Source organism: Acinonyx jubatus, chromosome B2 (genome assembly GCF_027475565.1).
Source record: "Acinonyx jubatus isolate Ajub_Pintada_27869175 chromosome B2, VMU_Ajub_asm_v1.0, whole genome shotgun sequence".
In the NCBI taxonomy this organism is placed as follows: Eukaryota; Metazoa; Chordata; class Mammalia; order Carnivora; family Felidae; genus Acinonyx; species Acinonyx jubatus.
The window spans coordinates 82430229-82457033 of NC_069385.1; the positions used below are offsets into that span (position 1 = coordinate 82430229).

Genomic DNA, 26805 nt, shown 5'->3' on the forward strand with positions numbered 1-26805 from the left:
AATTTAAAAGTCTATATAGCTAAATGTAAACATGCTTGACTTGCCAGGACACCGGATGCTCATTTAGGAAATAAATGACTTATTGTATTAGGCTAAACAAACCATGAAGAGATATTTAAATGAGAAAGGAGTCAAACTCAAAATAAAAACTATCTGAAGAAAATATCACAAAAATACATCCATATGTATGAATATGGCAGACATGAATTATTTAACATTACAGTATTTGTTAAAATTATTAAGAAAAAGTCTTCACATGTGCCAGACCGTGCATTTCATTCAACAAATATTTACTAAGTCTAGTAAAAGCTCTGCACTGCTCAGAGGCTGGGATAAATGTGCAAGCCAAAACAGACACTGTTTCTGCCCTTGAGAGATTTATAGGTTAGAGAAAAAAATTACATGATTGCACAAATCTATATATAATTTATGGCTAAAATGAAGGTGCTCAGCACTCTTTACTCAGACCCCTCTCTGTTAAGGATATCAATAAAGGCTTTCACAAGGAAAGGACAATCAAGCGTAGAAATGAAAGATGAAGACAAAAGTTAGTCAAGAGCTTCTCAGAGGAAGCAGTATGTGCACAGGCCTTGTGACAGGAGGGAATATGGAGAACTTAAGGAACCAAACAAAGGCCAGCATGACTGGAGCACAGAGAGGAGAGAGAGAGTAGAGAGAGATGGAGCTAGGAACACATGGGCCAGACCTTTGGGGCCTCATAAGCTACTAGGATTTTACTCTTTCCCCTAATAATACTCAGAAGCCATTACAGCATTTTGAGCAGTAAAAAGATGTGATCAGACTTGAGTTGTAAAGCAACAATTCTGGATATATGTGAAGAACAGACGGAGCAGATGCAAGGAGAATACTGAGGAAGCTACAGCAAAAAGCCTGGTGAAAGATGGTGATAGCTTGGATTGGGAGTACTAAGACTCACTGTTTGCCAGCAGAGCAGATCTTAAATATTCTCACCACAAAAGAGAACTGGTAATTACGGGATCTGATGAGACTGTTAGCAAATGCTATGGGGATAATCATTTTACATACAGAAGTATATCAAATCAACATGTTGTACACCTTGCATTTACGTTATAAGTCAGTTATATTTTGATAAATCGGGGGGGGGGGGGCAAAGACTATTTAGGAGGTCACATCAGGCAGTGGGGACAGAGAATACATAACTATGCTGTGCAATATAGCACCCACTAGCTACATGGTTTGCAGTTGCACTAGCCACATGTGACTATTTAAATTTTTAAAAATTAAAATTAAATTTAAAAATCAGTACCTAAGTCATACTAGCCACATGTCAAGTGCTCAACAACCAGAGGCATCTACCATATTGCACAACACAGATATAAAATATTTCTATCAACATGGAAAGTTATATCAGACAGCACTGGGAAGAGTGAGAAAGAAACAGGCCTAAACCAAAGCGTGACAAACTCTTAACAAACACTACCCAGAGAAAAGAAGACCCTGCAGAGGAGTTGAGAATTTCCAGAAAATTAAAAAGAAAAGCAGGGGAGCACCTGGGTGGCTCAGTCTGTTAAGTGTTAGACTTCAGTTCAGGTCATGAATTCGAGCTCCAAATCAGGCTCCCTATTGTCAGCATGAAGCCTCCTTTGGATCCTCTGTCTCCCTCTCTCTATCTGCTCCTCTCCAGCTCTGTCTCTCTCTCTCTCAAAAATAAATAAATATTAAAAACAAAAACAAAAAAAGAAAAAAAAGAAAATCAGGGACATGGTCTGATTCAGGAGCCAAGGAAAGGATACATTAATGGGCCCAATCAAGTCAAATGTCGATGTCCACTAAGATGAGGACTGAAAAAGGAATATCTGATTTAGGATCAGGGAAATCTCAGGTGACCTTATCAAGAATTATTTTGTTGTGGAGCGCCTGGGTGGTTTAGTTGGTTGGGCAGCTAACTCTTGATTTCAGCTCAGGTCATGATCTCATAGTTTGTGAGTTGGGGTCCCACATCAGGCTTCGCAATGACAGCATGAAGCCTGCTTGGGGTTCTCTCTTTCCCTCTCTGCCCCTCCCTGCTTGTGTTCTTGCTCTCTTCCTCTCTCTCAAAAACAACTTGAAAAAAAGAAAAGGAAGTACTCTGTTGGACTGATCAAGGTGAAAGCTGAATTCTCTTGGGTTAGAGAGTGAGTGGAAGGCATGAAACTGAGAAAGCAAAAATAGGCTATTCTTGGACAGAAAAGGACAAACTATAGAATAAACAGTGAGGCTAGAGATAAGGAAATAGCTGGAAGGGAATATGGGTCAGAGGAAATTAAGATTAAGACTCCACATGTTTAAATGGTAGTGAGAGAGACTACCTCAAAGGGAATGATTCAATACAAATAATCGATATTGAAGATTCAAAAGAAAGTAGGAAGGGATGATTCCAAAGAACTATAGTCTCAACTTGGAAGAGAGGCACTTCCACGTTCTTAGCAAAAGGGAAGGTTATGCAGGGAGGTAGCAGTGTTTGGTAACACACAGGTGAAGCTTTCCATCTTCTAGTAAGAAGCTGAGGCTGCCTATTGGCAGAGATTCAGAGATCTGGAGAGAGCAGGGTGGGTTTGCCTAAAGCTTATACAATTGTAATTTAAGAAAAAAGTACAAAATTACAAAATACAAAAGAATATAAAAGCAGGTACAGGGCTTTCAAAGGAGCCCATCTAAATGAGGGACCCTGAAGCTTAAGTGACTCTAGCTTTATAATGAATCTGACTTTGAGAGGAGCAAAATAAGGAGTAAGAAAGACCAGAGAGCTTAAGGAAGTATCACAAATTTGGGATGGAGCAAAAGGCAAGTAGAGGACTCATGCCCTGGGAGACAGGAGGCGTAGCATGGGTGTGGAGAGAAGATGGGCATGCAGTACAGGAAAAACAGTGAGCCTTGTGCCTAAGACTTCTATGACTGAGCAAAGTTAGAAGGTGGCAGGTGAAAGGTGGAGAGTGATAGTTTAGCCAAATGCACAGAAGTTCTGCAGCAGCCAAGGGCATTGTGTTTTCATTTTTTTTGTAAGCAGTGGAGTGAGAGCAAGGACACCAAAACCCACCTCCTGACCCAGCTATTTAAGGAATGAGAAATGAACTACTGCCAGCCCGAGAAGGCCTGGGTGGCTCAGTCCATTAAGTGTCTGACTCTTGATTTTGACTCAGGTCATAATCTCAAGTTTCATAAGGTCAAGCCCTGCTTCAGCTCAGTATGAAGCATGGAGCCTGCTTGGGATTCTCTCTAACTCTCCCTCACTCTCTGCTCCTCTCCCACTCATGCTCTCTCACTCTCTCAAAATAAATAAATAAACTTAAAAAAAAAAAGAAAAACCTACTTAAGGCACATCTAGGTTTGCAGTTAAAGAGTTTTCATAAATTTTACTTCAATGCTGTAAAGTTGTTTTATTTCACAATAAACTATATCCCAATTTGCTAAAATAACTTGCTAGCCATGCTTTTCTTATAATTTAAGGAAATAGAAAATAAAAATCTTACTGTACTTAAAAACAATCAAGATAGCTGTGACTGGTTTAAAAACATTCCCAACACACATGGATATAAATTATAAAAATATGAAAATACCTAGGAGTGCCTGGGTGGCTCAGTCGGTTGAGCCTCCGACTTCAGCTCAGGTCATGATCTCACAGTCTGTGGGTTTGAGGCCCGCGTTGGGCTCTGTGCTGACAGCTCAGAGCCTGGAGCCTGCTTCAGATTCTGTGTCTCTCTCTCTCTCTCTCTAACCTTCCCCCGTTCATGCCCTGTCTCTCCGTCTCAAAAATAAATAAACATTAAAAAAAAATTTAAAAATATATATATATGAAAATACCTGAACATTGAAGTTGAGACAAAATCTGGGCACCTTCAAAGTGGTGGCTTGTCATCTTTAAATTAGGTTTGATACAACGAATAAAGCTTGCACCCTAGGAGAAAAAAGATACTTTTTAAGACAATACAATAAGCATTCTTATTTTTCTATTTCTATGAACATCAGTAACTATCAAGCATGTTGCCATTAATATCTGAACCTCTTTTAAAATAATCACTAAAGAATCTAAAACTTAATTAGCATACTTTTAAAATTTCAAGCTTGGAATGAATTTCTGCATTATATACTAATGTTAGAAACATAGTACATTTTAGATTTGAGTACCAAAAATTGTGTTATTGTAAAAAGAAAAGTCTTTCATTGAAAAATATTTTAACATATTTAAATATAATACATTTTTCAGACTGACACATATATGATTTTATTCTACATTTAAGTATATTTATATGCTATATTTCTGTGGTAAGAAAATTTTCCTGTAACAAGACAAAGTAATAAAATTATGCCTCTTAAAATTTAGACCAAAGTGGGGAAAAATAAGTCAACCTTTTTCATCATTCTGTAAGTCCCTAAGCTGCACCACTTCACATTTTAAAGTTCTGTTTGTTAAACAGCATTTTTTTACAGCTTTTAAAGGCATTCATTTAGAATCAATTATCGGATTACGTTGAATGAGGCACAAAGAATATGGATATGTGCACAATGAACCTGTTGAGTATTAAAGTGAATATACCAAACATCCAAATAACTGTTCCTTTTCAGAGCAGTCCCCTTAAAAAACTGAATAGTTATTTCAACAATGATGCTCACTGCAAACACTTTCAGAACACTTTTTGGAAGTATCTTCTTATAAATCACAAAAGTACTCTCATTATTTGCCCTGTGTTTGGTGTAATCTATATTTGGCCATAAAGATAAAGGTAAAATACCCTCCTCATCAGACTTGGTTTTTAAAGATGTTTAGTTCCTAAGAGATAAATATTTGCAAACAATGAGAATATCTGCTAATGCTTCCAAAAGCAAGTCTAACAATAAATTAAGCAATAACAGCATCAAAAGAATAAATATTTGGCTTTTCAAAATGACTACGTGAAAAGGAAGAATACCTGGTTAAGTTCTGTAGATCTGTTTAAAAAATAAGCCTCGCCTTGAATCATGCCCACATAACCCACATATCATACTTCTTTCTCTGGCAAATTTTCCATTAAAAACCAGAGTGAACTACTAAAATGTCTAGTTAATTAAAAAAGGGGGGATATTGCCTCTATAACAGGACATAAAAATGTTATGTCCATTTTTTCCGTGACAACACTGTCAGGCTGGAGAATGTTACTACTAGAATGATAAAATGAACATGAATTACATGCATTATCTTTAATCCTAAAAAATATATTTTCTTTCTCCACATAAATAACTAATTATTTTCACTTTTCTGAAACTACAGGATAATCTGAATTGAGTAACATTTGAGAGAATTCTGTACATTTATAAAATAATGTGACTTCCCATATATATTTGACTTTCTTCAGAACAAGCCTAACCAAAATGACAACCATTTAAAAAACTAATTTTTTTAATGAGGGAATTCAGTTTTAAATTAATTTCTAATTATTCTATGTTTACTCTGTTTATTTGAGTAATTACTAACAGTAATTTCAGAGGACTATTTAAAAACTCTGAATTTTTAAAAATTTTACTCACAGTACTTCGAAGTTTATCCAGAAGCAGATTTAACTGTGTCTGCAGAAGAAAGCAAATCACTTTACTATTTCAAAAAGCAAAAGTACACAATGTCATAAGTTACCATTAGCTCTCCAACATTAGCATAAAATAACATGCAATAACATCAACATACAACACAGTGCAACTTAACAACTGATACATAAATTCTTTTACAGTAACATGCAAAATATATGGCTAATATGATGACAAGGACAGAAACTTATACTAGTCATACAGAACATGTATAATTAAAAGACTGAAAATTAGCAATGCTATAAAATATACACACATACTTGCAGGCGGGATGAATGAGGGAAAAGTGTACAGGCAACAAAGGAAGTACATGAAAATGCAGGGGATGCATTCCATAATAGATCAACAGAGCTGTACTTGAATATGTAGCAAGCTGGGTGCAGTTTCTGTCACACTCCATTGAAGAATGAAGACATACTTAAAATACACACTAATGGTATTAGAAAGGTTTTATATAACACTTATCATAAATGAAATTGTCCTGCCTGGCTGTCAAAACCCTCTTGGCTATTTTAAAATATTTTACATTCCAATTATTTTTAAAAGCTTGGACAATTTTCTCAAAAACAACTTGACAATGTATACTACAAGTTACTATATTTTCCTGTTTCTAATAATATTAACATTAAGTGACAGTAATTTACTCTGGTTTAATAATACATTAAAATCATGTTTTGCTTTATTTCTCTGCAAAGTAAATTATATAAAATTCTCATATCAATTTTATACTAAGATGCTTATTATACTACTTACAGAAGATAAATCCAGATGTTAATTCCTAAATTAACATTTTGGATCAATCCAATATGTTAATAATTATTATTTTTAATAATAGTCATTATTTAATAATAATATTTAATAATAGTTATTGTTATTATTATTATTAATAATAGGTAGACTGTACTGAATACTTTCTATGAGTCAGGCACTGCTCAAAGATTTTCACAGGAATGATCAGGTTCAAACCACAAACAATTCAAATTAAGTATGTATTATCAGCCTCATTTTTCAGGTAAAAGCATTAAGGCCCAGAGAGATAAATTACTTGCCTATGATCATGGAACGAGTAACGGTAAAGCCAAGATTCCAACAGTTCATTCTCTTACACATGAAACTACAGTATACTTCAGACATCATAGGCTTAAGTTATAAAAATGGAGTAAATTTCTGATTGGATTAAAAAAAACACAGTCACACCCCACTTATCTGGTTGACTGAGTTCTGACAACTTTAATCAATCTGGACCACAAACAACTGAAAAGCAAGTACGAGAGGCACTAATTTGAAAAGAAAACAAATGTCACAAAGTCCATGCCTCTTAATCCATAGACTAAGCATGGTATTCTCCAAAAAATTGGAGATAAACTAATTCAGAAGAAAAGCAGCAAAAATAAACTTGAGAGAAGAGGGAAGACTGTCAATTATCAAGGAAGCAGTCAAGGACCATAAGGCATAAGGATAAACAGTTTTATGAAACTCATGCTCTATTTGTATTTTATTTTTAAGCATACAAATATTCATGTATGTAACAATAGAGTAAGACTTCCATCAAAGAGGATTGTTTTCTAAATCACTAACAGTAAAAGAGTTATGTTTCAAATAACCTGAAAATGTTACTTTTCAGCAGAGAACCTGTGGTTCTCAGAAATGATGGGTAACTGAAGCCTTACTGTAAATGCTAGCCTGTTTTCTTTTATTGCCTTACGTAACTTGAATTTAACAAGCTATTCTACTATATTTTAAATTAAGAATTACTATTAATACATCATTTCAAAGTATCTCAACACATTTTTGAAAGCTATTAGTAATATCACTCAGTTATAGTTTTTTAGCAGTTTAATGTGCAAAATACATCCTATTGAATGTAAGTAATATTTAGGCATTTCATATCTCAACATAGAAGAATACTTTAATTCAAAGAATTTTTTTTTTTAATTTTTTTTTTTAATGTTTATTTATTTTTGAGAGAGAGAGACAGAGTGTGAGCAGGGGAGGGGCGGAGAAAGAGGGAGACACAGAATCGGAAGCAGCCTCCAGGCTCCGAGCCTGGACGCAGGGTTCCAACTCACAGACTGTGAGGTCATGACCTGAGCTGAAGTCGGACCCTTAACCGACTGAGCCACCCAGGCGCCCCCTTTAATTCAAAGAATTTTAAGAATGTTTTGTTTTTATTTATACTGTCTAAAATTTCAAGTATGTTCTTACAAGCAATACCACTATAATGTTACATTATGCAAATAATAATATCCACTTCATATAGGCTAATATACTATTTTATACTAATCTGCTATCGTGTCTATTCAGGAATTTCAAAATATAAAAATAAGAGAAAAAATATTGCTCAAGAGAATTAGGAACTCATAATGAATATAACTTATAACAAAGTTAAAGAATTTTTATTCAATTACTTGTAAAGTATTATAAACTTTCTCCTATATTTATATATACTTAAAAAAAATCTAGGTTTATAAACATGATTTCATCAAGATAGTTAATTAGAGCCCATTTCTATCCACAAGGGATTTCAGGAGGCTTACATTGTTGCTATTACTATAGTATTCTGATGCTTAAAGAGTTTCTAATTACATCATTTTTAATATTTAAAGTACACATAATAGAAGGCATATGCAGAGGTTTTTTGTATATACAACAATACTTTGTGAAGATGTATACAAGAGAAATTAATTCTATGTCTTTGTTCTATTTATAATTTTTTATTCATTAAACTTGTGATAGAAAAGTTTTTAAATTACCTTTTTCTATGCTAAATACTCAACAATTAAAACCAATTCGTGTTCCATTTCTAAGACACATCATGTGTCAATTCCCTGTCAGACCTCAAAGAATAAATTTTTGATCTAAAATTAATAAAACAAATGAGATGTTCTTCAATGTTAAATAAGCAGTTTGAAGGGTTTGTCACACAGAGCATTTATCTTTTACAAAGTTATCAAAAGCTTTAATCAAATTTTAGTGTAAAACACAGTGAGAGAAAACACATTGAAAATAAATTAAAAACTAAATTAATAACTTGAGACGGGCTCTTTTTAACATGGCAGCCATTCTACATATGAGAGTCCAGGAAGGTGATCATTTACCTGAAGCCCCTGGCTGTGCCTGCTTTTCCTCTCTCAACTCAACTAGTCCTCTCTAGCCATCCCGAGCTGGACTACTCCAGCTAAAACAAAACTGCTGAATGAGGAAGGAAACAGAAAACACATGGGAAAGAGAAGGTTTGAAGGTCAACCAAACAGTAAGCAGAAGCAAGAACATTAGGAGAAGCAGGTATGAATCAGATATGTTAAGCAACAAGAAAGAACAGACTCATAAGATTTTAAGAATTTCTGTATGTTCAATTACTACACCTATTTTATGTTATTTTGTATACAAATATCAACAATGCAGGGTCTGCTCTTGCACTTCACTCATGGGATTTCTGACAGTGATCTGCATTATCCTCTGTAAAGTACAAAACAATATATTTTACTTGAAATGCACTAAGAACAAATTTTCAAATAACAAATTTAACACAAATACCTTAAACTTGTTTCCCACACTGATGAAGCTAAGTTTTCCTGCTTTTTGTTTAGTATCTTTGTTGTTGTTTGTAGATGATTCAAATAATTCTCGTATAAATTTATCCCTGGATTCACATATTAAGGATTCAAGAGACATATGTAAAGCATCATTATTTTTTTCCACAAATTGGGTCTGAAAAATAAAGCAAACAGGAATGATTCAGTCCATCCCTTGGTAATATCCCTTGATACAGCTCTGCTCAACAGAATTTCTGAGATGACAAAACTGTTCTGCATCTGCACTGTCCAACACAGTCCCCACACATGAAGTGTGCCCAGTGTACTGAGGAACTGAATTTTACATTTTATTAAATTTAAACTGAAATAACCAGATGTGGCTGGAGGTTAACATTATGTGCAGCGCAACTTCAACTTCAAATGGTTTTCTCTTAGTAAAAGTCACACTCACTGTTTCATAGCACACTGCCCCTGCAAAATGCCTGATAATGAAGCCTTCATCATCTCTGATGTTCCTATGGACTGCCAGCTTAGATTTTCTGGGTATCTGAAAAGAGTACATGCATTAGTTATTAAATTATCAAAAACATATTATATAATCTCCTTAGAAAACATCTGGGATGTGAAACACTTAAAATTACATGGGAATTTTTCACACTTCACACAATTATACTGCCTTTGAAACACCTAGTAAGCTTTAGACTACCAATGAAATGTAGCAAGTATTTGGTTATAATCTCTCAAAAAAGAAAAAATGAGTCAGACAAAAATAAACACTGTAAATATGCAAAACAATAGGCACTTTATAAAGTTAACTGCCTATGTCTAAAGTAGTGGTTCTTGACTTAACTGGTGAATTAACTGGAAAACTTTTAAACCCCCTAAAGCCCATATCATTTACGTCAGGTGATTTGAAGGTACAACCAAGGTTGAGAAAGCACTGTTCTAAAAAACATCTGAAATCAGTACTTCTCCCACTTTTAAAACTATACATCCTAACATCCTGAATCTATCTGAAGAACACTGAATCATTTTAGGGCTATACTATCAGTGACAATATCTCATATTTAAAAGTTTCCAAAATGTCTTCACATAAAAGAATATATATGACCCTCAAAATAACCTAAGGATAAGAAAGACAACCTCATTTAAAAATGAAAAAACTAAGACTTTGAGAACATTACCAGGCTTCTTCTAGGTGAGAGGGATAGCAGAGCACAGAGCCTCTTCTTTGTGAGGTGATACACCAGTATAAGCCAGAACAAGGGCCCTGGAGTCAAAATGCCCAGACTGATTCCCAAATCCACCACTTCCTTACTATGCTACACATGACTAGTCACTTAACCTCTCTATGTACATCTCCCCATCTCTAGCATGGGCATACAAACAGGATCTACCCCAGAGATTATGAGTATTAAATAAAATAACTTAAGTAAAACCTTCAGATGACTGGCACATAGGAAGTGTTCAATAAATGGCTATTATTACTTTTATTTCCAAAGAATTACAACAAAAGTAATGGCTTATAAAAATTAGAATTTACTGTCTTGCTCTTGTTCTCTTTGAAGACAAGCAGCCAAAGTCCATTCTTGATGTTTTAGCTTGTTGTCCTTGTAGTTATATGTACTATATAACTCAGGGTTCTCTGAGGCCCTGGTCACAATTTTGTTGACTAGCAATCTGTACTCTTGGTAAAGCAAGCTGGTCACAACAAAGACTAGTGAACAGTGAATATATAGGACCGGATATACATCTTCAATCTTAGCAAAAGTTTTGGTGAGGATTCGTATCACTTGATTTCTATCTCCACTGAAGAGACACAGGCTCTGCATTATAAGAAATATTTAAGGACATAGAAGAACTCCAAGTCAGTGGGGCACGTGGTTGCTAGATTCAGTCCCTAGAGAAGGTTATCACAACTACATCAACTTTTCAAGTAAATACATTCAACCTGTTTACCTAACACATTCTTAACTTAGTTAATGATGTAAGGAAACAAGAATACTAGTCTTCATTCAGTTCAGCTCCTGGATCCATCAAAGCAATGACTGATATACTATGGTACAATTTCAAAATAATAAACAGTATGGGAGCCATCTGCAAGTCTAAGCAGCTTTACTTTTCTTCTTTCCTCCCTTTCTTTCTTGGTTATTCTCTGTAAGATAAGGCAGCACCTATCTTCCTGGATGAAATTAACCTCCGTATTTTTCTGTGCTAATTGGGCACAAGGATGGAGCTGTCTTTGTATTACCTCAAGGGATGATGGTCGAGTGTAAAGATAAACACAGAATTAGGTGAACCCAGGAAACACTTCAATAGCCTCAGGGTCCAGCCTCATGAAGAAAGCCCTACTGTTCACTGGTATAAGGATTCAAGCACAGCTCTATGACCCAACTGCAGTTCAGGGAACCAGGTCCTCTAACCCCTTCAGAAGTGTACTTCTCATTTATTTCCACTGATCTCTGTTTTTCCCTGTAGTTAATTTTTCTACTGCTTCAGTTCTGTGTCTCTGAGTATATTTCCCATTCGAAAGTCCCTAGGAAAGAGCATCAAAATAAATTGGCTACCCATTATCTAATATGGATTGCTTGCACAAGTCAGGCTCTAAGCCATAAACTTTATTACTGGTCTTACAAATGTGCAGACTGGTGGCTGCTTGTGATTCTAGATGCTAACCCCTGGAACATGATCCAGGTCACATGACAGAAGCAAAGCAAATGGTGTCCATTTTGCTAAAGGAAGAACATAAAAATAGCAAGTAAACCTGTTTATCCATTTTAGATAGATGAAATGTACTTTCCATCCAGCTAAAAGGGCCTTCATTAGAGAGATCATCATCATCCAAGATACACATATATAAACTAAGGGCCTATCTATAGAGGATGCTGTGCTGGATAAATTATAGTTTTTCTAAGCTCCATATAATTTATTATTCTAATTACTTAATATGCAACATCTTTCTAAAGGTTTCTCTTCCCACCACAGGGTCTCAATTTTGGAATGGCAAACTCACAGTGAGTCGGAAATGTTCTTTGTGTTTCTGGTGAACTGCAGATGTAAAGTGTTGATCACTTGGCTGGGGAAGGCGATTTTCTTCATCTAAAATATCCAGTATCCCCACTAATTTTGATTCAATTAAATCTATTCCAAAAAAAAGTCAAAATATGACAGGGTAAAAACATTTTAAGGATATGTGAACTTACTGATTATAAATTTAAAGGACTGGTCAGAAGTAATGTAACAAATGATTGTATTGTAAGTATCTTCACAGGCTATAGAAAGCAGATAGATTTTATTTCAGATTTAGCAATCTATCAGAAAGTAACATCATAAACAGGTTTCCCCCACTATGGAAAAGTTTGCTTTATGCCACTTCACTTTTACAAAAGGCCTATATTAGTACCTGCTTTCATAGAAAGAAACCCAAAAAGAATTTTCGCATTTGCAAAATGGTAACTGCTTCTCTGATTTACACTATTTTGGTTTATGAAAAGTTTCATAAAAATGTTGATAGCAGGGGAAACTAATATAGGTTCTAGAAAAACAAGTTCATAAACATATGATTAATGTAAAACCATTCCAATTTGTAAGCTTGGAAGAGAAGCTAAGGAACCAAAAATTCCTCCTCTTCCATATGATATCTACATTCAAAATGAAATAAAAGTACAGAAGCTTTTTCATGCTTAGCTTTTAAAATCTACTTTTCAATAGTGATTCAAATGCCTTCCAACAAAACTTCAGTAACAGGACATTTTTATGCTCCCTTCATGTTGTTTGAATTTCTTGCTTGTACAAAATAACTAGAAAGTGCTCAAATACAGTATATAAAAACTACTAAATGGGACAGACTTCAAAAGCCACAGGATGTAAGAGAAATCAAAATTCGAACTGCATTGCTCAAAGAATGATGCTTTTTAGGCAACTGGTGATGGTGAAGGGGGGGCATGCAGAACTAAACCATAAATGAGTATTTTGATAGGTGTAGAAGGATATGAAAGTGCGCTGAAAGATAAATGGCAGGGGAGGAATTCCAGCCAAGATATCAAATCACAAAATCAAAGGCACAGAGATCTGAGAAAAGCTGTGATATGTAAAGGCAATGCTCAGTGAGCCAACTAGCATGTAAGTGCTTTGAAAAGTTGTGCCAATGTGAAGCATTATTATTATTATTATTATTATTATTATTATTATTATTATTATATTACACTATCTTGTCCAAATGTAGCATGAGTTACTGACTCCATTGTGAAACTGAGTTTGCAAAAAACAAAGTTTGACCAACAGTTGATTTTAGAGATGAGGTGGGAAAGAAAAGGAAGATTAAGCACTAGCTCAGAGGTGAGAGAAAAAGGTTTTTTTACTGATAAAAACAGACAAGAAAAACAAAGACCCTATTCTCCTACTGCACAGCATTATCTGGATATGACTCACGAAACTTGTGAGACCAACTTGCAATTGGCCAGAGGGTGCTGCCAAAGCAGGGAACAGAAATAAGGGAACCGCAGAACCACAGAGCCAAACACTGAAAAACCTCACTTGGAGCCTGGCTAACATGGGTTTCCTTAGGTGAGTAATTCATCCCTTTACTACTTAAGCAGTTTAGTTTCCTTCTATTTTATTTATTTTATTTTTTTTAAATGTTTGTTTATTTTTGAGAGAGAGAGACAGAGACCAAGCGTGAGCGGGGGAGGGGCAGAGAGAAAGGAAGACACAAAATCTGAAGCACGTTCCAGGCTCTGAGCTGTCAGCACAGAGCCCGATGCGGGGCTCAAACCCATGAACCGTGAGATCAAGACCTGAGCTGAAGCCCAATGCCTAACCAACTGAGCCACCCAGGCACCCGTTTCCTTCTTAAGTTACTCACGTTAGGTTTAAGAACAAAAATATTGATCACAGCAAACAGAAAAAATTTTAGGAAAACTTTCAACATACTGAATTTGATGCCTTGGTAGGAAAAATAAATTCCCAGTAGTACCAGAGAAGTAAAACCTCTCCAATACCACAGCTTCAAGTCCTATAACTAGTAATATCAATCACAGAGCACAGAAAAATTACTAGTAAAAGCATTCACTATATCTTCCCATAGTTCCCAAAAGTGGAATAAAAAAAACATACCTATACAGTCCTGATTATCCACATAATGCACTTCATTAACACCTAAACCTTCTTTTTGATAGAGTTCTTGTTCCTAAAATGAAATAATCATAATCATAGATATGGAAATACTGTATAAGAAATGGCTTGTTTTGTGCCACTTCTGATCATAACATTTACTGATTAGTCCAGAGTACAAAGGTTCATACCAATAAGTTCAGGAGCTAAAGAGACTTACAAAACATTAGGGAAGATAAATCCTTGTCCCTAAAGCAATATGAAGTCAGAAATTAAATGGCCAACATATGATTTACATATGTGGAAATTTTCCCTCCTGCAGATAAGCATATTTTTCTTGAAATATGCAGATCTGTTTGTAACCATTCAAACGCAAGGAAATACCAAGGCTTTGAAATATCTTTAGCAATTTTAAATTCATTTTTTAAATTTAATTTTACTTTATTTTAGAGAGGGAGAGAGCACAAGCAGGGGAAAAGGGCAGAGGGAGAGAGAGAACCCCAAGGAGGTCTTATGCTCAGCATGGAGCCCGACATGAGATCATGACCTGAGTCAAAATCAGGAGTCAGACGCTCAACCAACTGACCCACCCAGGCACCCCGTTAGCAATTTTAAAGTCAAACTTCTCAGTAAAATAGACCAAGAGTTAACGAACTTTTTCTGTAAAGGGCCAGACAGTAAATATTTTCAGCTGTGGGCCACAGTATCTTTTTTTTCTTAAATATGAAATTTATTGTCAAATTGGTTTCCATACAACACCCAGTGCTCATCCCAAAAGGTGCTCTCCTCAATACCCATCACCCACCCTCCTCTCCCTCCCACCCCCAATCACAGAAGTCCATGAGGGAGGGGAAGAAAAAAAAAGAGGTTAGAGAGGGAGGGAGACAAAGCATAGTGTCTTTGTCAAAACTACTTAATTATGCCACTGCAGCACAAAAGCAGCCACAGATAACAGTAAATGAAAAAGCATGGCTGTGTTCCAATAAAACTTCATTTGCAAAAATAGGCAGCATGTTGGATTTCTCCCAAAGGCCAGAGTCTACCAACCCCTGAAATTTACAGAAGAATGTAAAAACCGGCTGTGATAATTTTTAAAAGTTTAAAGAAGAGCTAAACAAACTAAACTGTTTTAGTCCTAAACTGTTGTCCAAAGACAGGAGAAATTTCTTAACATATACAGACAAGCACTAAAATCAAGGAAACAGCAATTAATTGCAAATGGGTTCTAGTATCTACACAGTGATATATATAAGGAATATATTACTGGGAAAAATAAGTGTAATTTGGAAAAATAATTTACAAATTAAAGTTGAGTTCCTAGACTAAGTCTGGTATCTTCTTAAAATTAAAAAAAAAAAAAAAAAAGGATTTTACTACAGATGGGTGAGCAACGAAATGAGTGTAGGTTGACATGTATTTTAATCTTTTTTTCCCGAATGTTTAAATATTTCCTCCCACAAGATATACTAGAAAAGGTTTCTATCATTTTAGAAGTCCCGTCCATTTGAGACACAATCTGAATTTGGAATTTGAAATCCAAACATTTATCTTATTTTATTTTATTTTAAAGTTATTTATTTATTTTGAGAGAAAGAATCCCAAGCAGGCTCCACGCTGTTAGCACAGCGCCTGACTTGGGGCTCAATCCTATGAACCATGAGGTCATGACCTGAGCCAAAATCAAGAGTCAGGACACACTTAACCAACTCAGCCACCCAGGTACCCCCAAACATTTATTTTAAGGAACTGTTAAAAAAATAAACATATATCAAGATACTGTTTCCTCGTTATGTTTCTAGATAAAGCTTGCTGGGATGGCATGGAAGGGAAGAATTAGGGGAGGTTAAGTGAGAAGTACACATGTACAACTTCAAATAGTAATGGAAGAACTAACGTGGCTGGATAAAACATTTTCAGAGTAATTATCTTAACTGCTAAGTATTTGGTTTACCTGTTTGTTTATGCCAGAACTGGCTTTAACTATAGTATACAAGTAAAAAGTATAAAAATGAATGTGCTGGGAAACCCACAAAGACAAAAACATAACAAACATGTGGGAAAAGATTAATGGAATGGGAACAGGAAAGAATACTTCACATTTCAGATCCAGATACAGTTAAGAACAGAACTGGAAAACAGCAATGCTAGTATGAGAAGAAAACAGTATTGTCAGTCAGGCAGCTGGAAGGTAGGTTCAGACCTGCAGCAGTCATTAAACTGCTCTGGAAATTCACTTTCTTCGTCTGTAAAATAAAAGGCTGAACTAGATCATTTCTAAGTTCCCTCTAACTCTACCATCCACATTCAGTAGAACATATCTCAAAAAGCACAAAGGAAGGAAAGTCAAGGGTACTGGTAGATAAATACTGGAGAATTCAAACATAAGGTAAAAATGGGGAGCCTAATCACAAATCAACTGATCCAAACCTATCTTTACTTATTCTGCACTCTAAAGAATTATAACTTTCCTAGACTCAGGACTGTGAGTATTGGCCATGCCCACTTACTCACTAGGAGCAGTGGCAGCAAGCCCCTTCCTGGACCAGAGACTGGAGGCCAGCCGTAGGCACACCACTGACAGGCGCCTGGGCAGTGCACACAGTAGTGTGGCAGAGAATACAATGCCCAGAGGCACTCCAAGCAAATGGCCCCACTGCATCCCTCGATCTGGTGGCTTTCTTGACACACACAGAGAGAGGGTGAGCACGTAGCAGAGTGGGCAGAAGCAGAGAGACATAGAAGAAGGGTGGGAGATGCCAACGTCAGGGATAGAGTAGAAAGTTGTTTGGCAGTGGCAGAAGTAGGGGCAACAGACTCAGGAAAAGAAACAAATGAAATACCAAGTCTAGCAAAAGTCACTAGGAAGCAACAGATGTTCACTTCTGATATGCCTGTTAGGGTTTTTATTGGGTCCCTAAGCTTCCACTGTATCAACAAACACTTCTGTTGTGCCTCAGCAACAGCTAGCCCCTGGGGCCTTTTCTGGGCATCTCTGATCCTCTGGGCCACCTTACATATTATACCCCATCAACTGGGGCAGCATGCCTCTGTTCCTTGAAATTAAAATAGCTTAATGCAGTTCTTAAATTTAAATTGTAATGGCAATTACCTCCTTCAGAATCCTTTCATTAAAAAACTGTTGAAGCTTTTCATTGCAGTAGTTGATGCAAAATTGTTCAAAACTGTTATGTTCAAAGTACTCTGAAAACATAAAACCAGAGTCAAAAGTCATCATCAAATCAACTTCATACTATAAATTTATCTTTGGATAAAATTTTATTATGTCAATGCTTAATTTAAAATTAAGTAAAAAAATACATATATTTGCATTATACTCCCCAAATTCTCTTATTTCAAGACAAATTTTGTTAGGTATTTCAATTAAGTATTGAAAATAATTGCATTTTACTTAACAAAAAAGGTACACGTTAAAGGAAATAAATGTCGTATCGTAAAAGATACAAAACGTAAACCACTTAAACCAGTTTCTTAAGCACAAGGTGTTAAAGCAATCTAAATTAACTGAAGAACAAAAGTGGCTTAAAAGACAAGTGCTTTAAATCTTTTTCTGTATAATCAGTAAAATTATAGTCAAAAAATATTACGAACACTCACTCATTTCTAAAGCAAAGAGACTGCATTACATTACCTCTAAGATCCCTGTAGCTCTAAAATGTTATGATTCTGTTATGTGCCTGTTACACTAAAACTGGTGCAGACCAGGAACCAATGTCTGAAGATTTTAAAATTTTACCTCAGTGATGAGTGTTTTTCTACCTTTGAACCAAAGGTAATAATTATAAATTTTAAAATATGTATCACATCAAAACCAAAATTCTACCCCTCCCCAAAAGTAAATACTCATACCTTCTCTTGGCAAAAACAAACTACACAGGAGGAAAACACCACTCCTACGCAGCCAGAAGGAACACTCACATTGATAAAGCCCAATATAAAAATGGTCCGATTTACTTGGAGATTTTTACAAAAGAGTCATTCACAACAATAATACATCTGGCACTCAGATGTTAGTGATTCTTTTCATTTCTGGTTGCACAGCTCCGTGGCTGTTCTCAAACATTTATCTTGAATATAAATTAATATATACTACCTGAATATATATTTATATTTATATTATGTAGTTATATGTATAAAATATCTTTAATAAACATATTTATTCATTTGGTGGAAATTCATTGGAAATAGCAATCTGTTAACACTAGTGATGAATTTCTACACATAGCAATGAGTTTGGGTTATATGTTAGGTCAACTTATATCCAGCATTACATTGTAGTCAGTGGTTTTAATGACTTAATCCTCTTTATTAGTAGGACTCAAGACTTTACCTTTATTCACTTGTATTCATTTAGGAGTGTAGAGACATTTCCTAACTATAATGGTTTCAATCAACATGTTTTATTATTAGCATTAGTGTGACCAAAACCTCTGAGTTTTTCCTTTTGTTAAGCATCAGCTTCCTAATTAAATCATATCATGAAATGAAATGTAGGTATGGACACATAACTGAAAATATATCAAGTGAAAGGTACTGCAAGGGAAAAAATGGTTCTTTTAATTTTAGATATATGTGAAAAACTGAATAAAAAATAACATACAAATTCACAAACAAAACTATACTTACCAAAACCAGCAATATCTAGGACTCCAATAAAATAAGATGATGTTTCAAAAGGAAAACACTGATTTACTCTGTTGACCACATGATCAAAAAGATGGCTATAGACAGTCTTTGCCAAGGCATCGCGAGCATTGTTTGCTTGCTCCACTTTCAAGGGTACCCTACAAAAGAAGACTATACCAATGAAAATTCTTTACAGTAATAATTGTGAAAATAATGCCAGATACCCAAGATCAAAGGGTACCTAAACACATTCACTGTGAAGAACAAAATAAATAGCTACAAAAGGTCATTTGTGAATAGGCACAGATAAATGAGGCAAGAAGCATACTAAAAGAACTATAGAAATTATCTACACATAGATAAAAAATGTATTATTGAGTAAAAGAAGTTTAGGCTCAAACCACTGAAGACCTTAATTTATACTTTTATATGCTGAATATATAAAAAAAAAATCATTCAGAGGAATAATCTTCCTTTTAACTTTCTTCAAACACAAAAGAAACTAATTCAAGCTAAAGTTTGGCACCTTGTTTAACACTGGGAATAAATGCTTACATCTTAAAATTCAAACTGTCCAATTCTATTTAATATAAGTAACTATATGCTGTTACAGTATTTGATGTCGCAGATATAGACACACAGCCCTCTTCCTCAAGAAAGTTAAAATCTGATTAAGAAACTGCCATAAAAGTGAATTTTCAAACGCCTTGCTAAATGCTATCATAAAGGTAAGTATGGGGCACCACGAGAACACCAGAAAAATTGTCAAATTTGGAAGTAACCTTAAAAGTCTAAACTGGTTTTCCAACTTCCTGCAACAGAACCCTTTCCTAAGTGAATCCTATGTGAGCACTCCATACATAGAACACATAAAAGAACTGCTTTGCAACAAAGGGGAAATGGAGGAAATACTACCTGAAAATCACACACCTGTGCTTTATCCATACTTTCCATGGACCCCAGAAATATTTCTAAGGAACCAAGCAACTGTATGGCACTACTATGCACCCTCCTTGCTAAGGTTTCGTTTATAATAATTTGGAATCAGCTTAGCAAATAATCAGGCTAAACATATCTTGCTAATGTTTCCCAAAGCGTAAGAGCTACCAAATTATCTGAGTGGCTAAAAGTTTGTTTTTACATCCTCCCGGTTTAATTTGTTGAAAATCTTCCTGAAATATGTCACTAGAACTCACTCCCTGCCTTATTTAGCAAGGGATAGAGGATCTGACTGTTTCCCCCCATAAGTGAAGATCTTACAGTGCCCCCAGAATGATGGCTGAATATCAATTTTATTTTATGTATCAAAAACAGAAATGTCTAAAACAAAATATTGAGCCAAAAATGTACCGATACCCAAACACAACCTAGAAATTCTTGGTTACAGATTTAAGAAATTCTGGCTAGACTCTTATTTTCTTGTCATTTGTAATTTCCTCTAAATGAAGAATCTGAGAGGTATGGGGAAATTACATTCGCTGAGTGTTTTACTAAAGTGAGTTCTCCTCAGTAAGTTTTAGAACAGGGGTGGCTGGGTGGCTCAGTCAGTTGACTGTCTGGCTCCTGATTTTGGCTCAGGTCATGATGTCACGGTCTGTGGGATCAAACCCCATGTAGGGCTCCACACTGATAGTGCAAATCCTGTTTGGGATTCTCTCTCTCTCTCTCTCACAAAATAAATAAACATTAAAAAAAAGTTAAAAAAACAAGTTTTAGAACATGCCATTTGTAAGGAAATTCACTTTTAAAATAAAATGGTCTGTTGCCTTCTGAAACTAAATAATGGTAATGGCTGCACAAGATTGTACATATACTAAAAAATACTAAACTGTACACTTCAAAAGAATGAATTATAATTAAAAAAAAAGAAAACCAGCTGTCCTGAAAAACTGAAAAAACATTGCCTAAAATAAATACTGATTAACATAATCAACTCATATTTTTGTAGCTGTATAAGTAAAACACTCTTACTTTATAAACTTCAAATCTGTGCCATGCAGCATATCTAGATGCAAGGAACAACTTTAAGAGCTGTGGAGGTCAGCATTTATTTATATAGATTACTGCAGTAAGATGCACAGAACTCTAATTATCGAGCACGTGTTTTAGAACATTATAATGAAATGAATCATCCAAAAGATCAACTTTAAATCTCCATGTTGTCAAAGAAAGATATTTCCTTGACAAACAAGGCAGTACTTTTACAGAGCAATGAGTTAAGGAACTTACTTTATGACTGTTCCTTTGGTGCCCCCTGCTGTTGTTAGCATGACTCTTGTAGTTAAACTTACACGAAGATCATCTTGATCTAAACCCAGTAATTCAGCACAATATTCCAATGCCTGATTAGATTTATTCTTCAGATTACAACCACCTAATGAAAATACATTTAAATTTGAAATTAAAAGACATTATATTAAACTAGATTTTCAAGATCCATTTCTTAGAAGCAGACTTCACATATAAATCTATGGAATAGACCGGGTTTATCTGTGACTTATAATTTCACCTCACTTTTTCACCATCTTTGTCAGACATTCCTACTGCCAAGGTCAGTGGGAGACCCTCACTTGAGGCAGTCCATAATATCTCATGGAATTCTGCTCATCAATATTAACCTGCCACTGTTTCATTTTTTATGACCCTGCAAGCAAAATACACTAATGATAGATTATAATCCTTGTAAATCTCTAGAGAAATATAGTAGCTTATCATTAAAATTCATACAATTCTTGAAAACTTCAAGACGTAACTGTAATGGCAAATGGTGGCACTTCAGTAGGTCAGTGTGGATGTCTGTCAAAATATGAGGTTTTGTGTGTGTGTGTGTGTGTGTGTGTGTGTGTGGTGTGGTGTGCTGTGTGTCTGTGTGTACCCGTGTACCCACGCATGCATATGCATGTGCTTATGCTTCCTGTTTGGGAAACAGGAAGAGTGTGAGGAGGCAACGGCAATTACCTGTACATCATATACATAGATTTATACTTATGGAGGCTGTTCTAAAAAGCATTATACAGAAAGACACTATACTGCAATGTGCCTCTGCACTGATATGGCTGTAAGACTCATTAGCTGTGTGACCCTGAAAAAGTTACTTATTCTCTCTGTGCTCAGTTTCCTTATCCATTTAGAGAATACTAACTATATTTACCTAATAAGGTTGTTATAGAGATTAATGAGGTTACATATGTGTCATTCTTGGAATAGTACCTGGTACACAGTAAGCACTATATAAAAGTTAGCTATTATTATTTTTATTAGTACTACTATTCTAAAAATAAACATTTTACTAATAATTAAGGTTTAATTTTTATAACTAATTCATCTGAAGACTAATTTCAAAACTACAAAGAATTTGTAAAAATCATAAGTTTATCATGACAAATTAGTAAACTACTTAATAGAGTGGTCTCAGGAGAAATACACCATGAGATTCTGTATGAATAAGGGGCTGTCAGGATAACTCACTGGGGACAAAAACAGCTTTTTCAGAAAATGGCACTGAGACAACTGGATATCCATGTGCAAAAGAATTAAGTTGAACCCCTGCCTCACACCATCAATAAGACTTAAATTAAGAGCTAACACTATTAAACTCTTTGAAGAATACACAGACATAAATCCTCATCATCTTGGAACAGTAACGGTTTCTTAGATATGACACCAAGAGTACAAGCAACAGAAAAAAATTCAGACAAATTACACTTCATCAAAATGAAGAACTTTTGGGGTGCCTAAATGGCTCTGTTATTAAGCATCCAATTCTATATTTCGGCTCAGGTCATGCTCTCACAGTGGTGAGATGAGCCTGCGTCAGGGTCTGCACTGAGTATGGAACCTAAGATTCTCTCTCTTCCTCACCCTCTGACCTTCCCCCACTTACATTCCCTCTCTCAAAATAGAAAAATGAAAAACTTTTATATTTCAAAGAACACGACCCAAAAATTTAAAAGACAACCCACAGATTTAGAGAAAATATTTACAAATTATATATCTGACAAAGAACTTGTATCTGTGATATATATTTTAAAAACCTCTTACAACTTGATGGGGCACCTAGGTGGCTCAGTCAGTTCAAGTGTCTGACTGCAGCTCAGGTCATGATCTCACAGTTCATGAGTTTGAGCCCTGCATCAGGCTCTGTGCTGACAGCTCGGAGCTTGGAGCCTGGAGCCTGCTTCAGATTCTATGTATCCCCCTCTCTCTGCCCTTCCCCCACATGCATTCTATCTTTCTCTCTCAAAAATAAACATTAAAAAATTAAAAAAAAAAAAAAAAAACTCTTACAACTTGACAACAAAAAGACAACCCAACTGGGGCACCTGGGTGGCTCAGTCAGTTAAGCATCCGACTTCAGTTCAGGTCATGGTCTCATGGCTCGTAAGTTTGAGCCCCACGTCGGGCTCTGTACTAACAGCTCAGAGCCCAGAGCCTGCTTCGGATTCTGTGTCTCCTTCTCTCTCTGCCCCTCCCCCCGCTCATGCTTGCTCACTCATGCTCTCTCTCTCTCTCCTTCAAAATAAATAAACATTAAAAAAAAGGGTTTTTTTTTTAAAGACAACCCAATTAATGGGCAAAGGATATAAACAGACATTTCTCCAAAAAAGAGATACAAATGGTCAATAAAGACATGAAAAAATGCTCAATCTCATGAGCCTTCGGGAAAATGCAAATAAAAAACACTTCACACACACTAGGATGGCTATAATCAGACAGCATTTGTGAGGATGTGGACAAACTGGAACCTCCATACATCGCTGATGAGGATCTGAAATGAATATAGCTACTTTAAAAAAGTCTGTAAAAGGTTAAACACAGTTACCATATGACAACAATCCCACTCCTGCATATATCCAAGAGAAATAAAAACATATGCCCATACAAAAACATGGACAAGAATGTTTTTAGCAGCATTATTCATAATAGCCAAAGGCAGAAACAATCCAAATGTTCATCTAATGGTGAAATGATGAACAAAATGTGGTATATCCACAGAATGGAATATTACCCAGCCAAAAAAAAAAAAAAAGTAATATTGATACATGCTACAACATGGGTGAACCTTGAAAACATACTAAGGGAAAGAAGTCAGTCACAAAGACCACATATTGTATGATTCCATTTCTATGAGATTCCCATAATAGGCAAATTTATAGAGAAAGTAGATTAGTGGTTGCCTAAAGCTGAGGGATTTGGGAAGAAATGAGAAGTGATTGCTGAAGGGTATGGGGTTTCCTTCTGGAGTGATGAAAATGTTCTAAAAACTAAACTGCAGTGATGACTGCACAACTCTGAGTATATGAAAAAACCACTGAATTGTGTAGGTTAAATGGGTGGATTGAATGGCCTATGAACTGTATTTCAATTAAGCTGTTACCAAAGAAAAAGAACAAGGGGACAAGAATACTTAGAAGATATATTAAAGCTTTAATTCTGTAAAAATAAGCTTACTACTGATTTCTTATTACTAAACACACATAGATTATCTAAATTTTGTAAGTCAATCAACTGGCCATCAAAAATTCATTAATGTATTGAAACATTTCACCATTACTATTTTGCAAGGTTTCTTATACACTTTGAGAAATTATGTAAGGCTAACATAAGAAAACATATATTTTAAAAGTTTTAAAAAGGCAAAACACTTGTAAAACAACGTAAGGTTTTCATGTCACTCTCCTTCCAGAAAAGAACTTCTCTGAATACTCTTTAAGTTTGTTGTTATAGTAGCATTTACTTCTGTCATGCAGAATTTAAAAAACACAGGAAGTCCCACTAGGCATTTTTTGTATATGCCATCATGCAGAAACTTTTCGATATGAGTCTTCTAAACACTTAGAAGAATAGTTTTCTTTTAAAATAATTATAAAAATATCCATAGCTTTTCTAAGTTGCAAAGACATGCCAAAATTGAGCTCCCTGTGTGTGGTGGTGGGGGGGGGGGGGCGGGAATCCATTCTAACTAGAAAGAAACCATTTGGATCTATAGGAAGGGTCACAGGAAAAAATGGAGATTAATAAAATATGAACTATTAAAATAAAAAATAGCCAAAAATAGCCTAGTTTATTAATTTTCTTCATTCAGTGGCTCTTTACAATCTGCTCTGCTTTCTGCTCATTTTCAACAGAAGGAAGTTTGAAAAGAAAAATAAAAGTTAATGTAAATACATGCTATTATTTGCCTTTTGACTGTGTAAGTGCTTTTTCCACTACTGGATCACACCACGTTTATGATCTCTGTATACATCTGCATGTGCTATCATAGGGTGATAATTTGAAATAAAAATTTCAAATCCTTCAAAAAAACTAAGAATATGTTGCACACTAAGAACATACCTGATTTTGCTTTTTTTATTTTTCATTTTAAACTGGAATTAATCTGTATTTTTATTTTACTTAATCATTAAAAACACTTACGGTGATTATTATGTACTGGATATAAGTATATACATCACTTAATATTTAACTCATTTATTCCTCTATACAACATGAGGCAAGGACTATTGTTATCCTCAGTTTACAGGTGAGGAAACAGAGACAAAGAGCAGTTAAGTTCCCGGCCCAAGACCACACAGGCAGGTTACTACCCTAGTGGCAAATACTCTGGCTCAAGAATTTATACTCTTAACTCCACTGTGTTGCATGTGACATTATTGACTTCACAGCATCACAGGATATTAAATTTGAGAGTCATGAAGACTATCTATTCCAGTCTGCTCACTCACAGATCAGGACTCTTGGGAAGTTTCAGTGACTGGGGGCAATTTGGGCCAATTATCACAAGTACCTGAGTTAGTTAGATGTGGGTGGAACCCAGTTCTCACATCTACAATTTCATTAGTAACCACATTACTTCTGTACAGGTTCCACTTCCATAAAATGCAGATAATATCCCTTACCTCATTATCTTTATGAAATTTAGATTATGATTATATGTTGTTTACGATGAAACGCAAAATACGAAGGGTCTTGCAAATAGCAGACACATTTTTTTAAAGTTTATTTATTTTGAGAGAGAGAGAGAGAGCACGCGCACGAGAGAGCATGAGCAAGGGAAGGACAGAGAGACAGGGAGAGAGAGAATCCCAAGCAGGCTCTGCATTGTCAGCGTGGAACCCAACACAGGACTCGATCCCATGAACCGGGAGATCACGACCTGAGCTGATCACGACCAAGAGTCGGACGCTTAACCAACTGAGTCACTCAGTTACCCCAAGCAGACACATTTTTTTAAATATTCTTTTTTCCTTCCTCTTGTGCTCCTTCCTTATATGCGTACTATTGCTAGGTACTGTACTTTAAAAGTACTTCTCATGGGCTGTTTACATATAAAGAAAAGCAAAGGTCAGAGAGCTTCTGGGATCTGACACTAAAGTCCATGTTATTGACTACTAAATAGTGCTTTCAACATTTTTAACTTTTTAGTATAAAATATTTTAATAATGTATTTATATAGGAGTCAATAATCTTTTCTCTAAGTGTCAGATCTTAGGCTTTGCTGGCCATACAGTTTCTGTCACAACTACTAAACTCTGCCGCTGTAGCATGAAAGCTGGCACAGACAAGGCTCAAATGAATGGGTGTGGCTTTGTTCTACCAACACTTTATTTGCAAAAATAGGCAGCTGGTCAAATTTGGCCATGGGCCACAGTTTTCCAACCCCTGTATTCATGGATCCAACTTAAGATTACATAAAAAGTCTTACTGTTTATGTAGAAACACTGGAGTTCAAATGTTACTATCATGAAGGCACTTACATGTTCTTTTTATTTTGCATAATGTATAAACTATTTTCATTTCCAAATAATAAAGTATATGGGCTGGTACATATTCAATTGCCTTAATTAACTGATCCAAGTTTATATCAATGAACCAGAAAAATGTTAAAATACCTTAATATATGGTAGAGAATTATGCTGTGCACATACTGGCAAAG

At 35.4% G+C, this 26805-nt stretch overlaps 1 protein-coding gene across 12 annotated transcripts in view; it reads right to left on the minus strand.

Annotated features, from left to right (window-relative positions):
* Positions 1-26805, minus strand: part of MYO6 (myosin VI) — a 143324-nt gene that overhangs the window by 30848 nt on the left and 85671 nt on the right. For 10 of the 12 annotated variants that reach the window (XM_027057387.2, XM_027057386.2, XM_053222555.1 and 7 more), the window contains exons 12-20: positions 21099-21243; positions 18870-19027; positions 17335-17426; positions 14229-14301; positions 12127-12254; positions 9565-9660; positions 9115-9288; positions 5524-5562; positions 3823-3916 (exon numbers count right to left, since the gene is read on the minus strand). In XM_027057387.2, the coding sequence (XP_026913188.1) occupies positions 3823-3916; positions 5524-5562; positions 9115-9288; positions 9565-9660; positions 12127-12254; positions 14229-14301; positions 17335-17426; positions 18870-19027; positions 21099-21243 (999 nt within the window). Of the gene's footprint in view, positions 1-3822; positions 3917-5523; positions 5563-8675; positions 8770-9114; positions 9289-9564; positions 9661-12126; positions 12255-14228; positions 14302-17334; positions 17427-18869; positions 19028-21098; positions 21244-26805 lie in introns of those variants that run through there. The other 2 variants (XR_008298521.1, XR_008298522.1) reach the window with 2 other exon arrangements.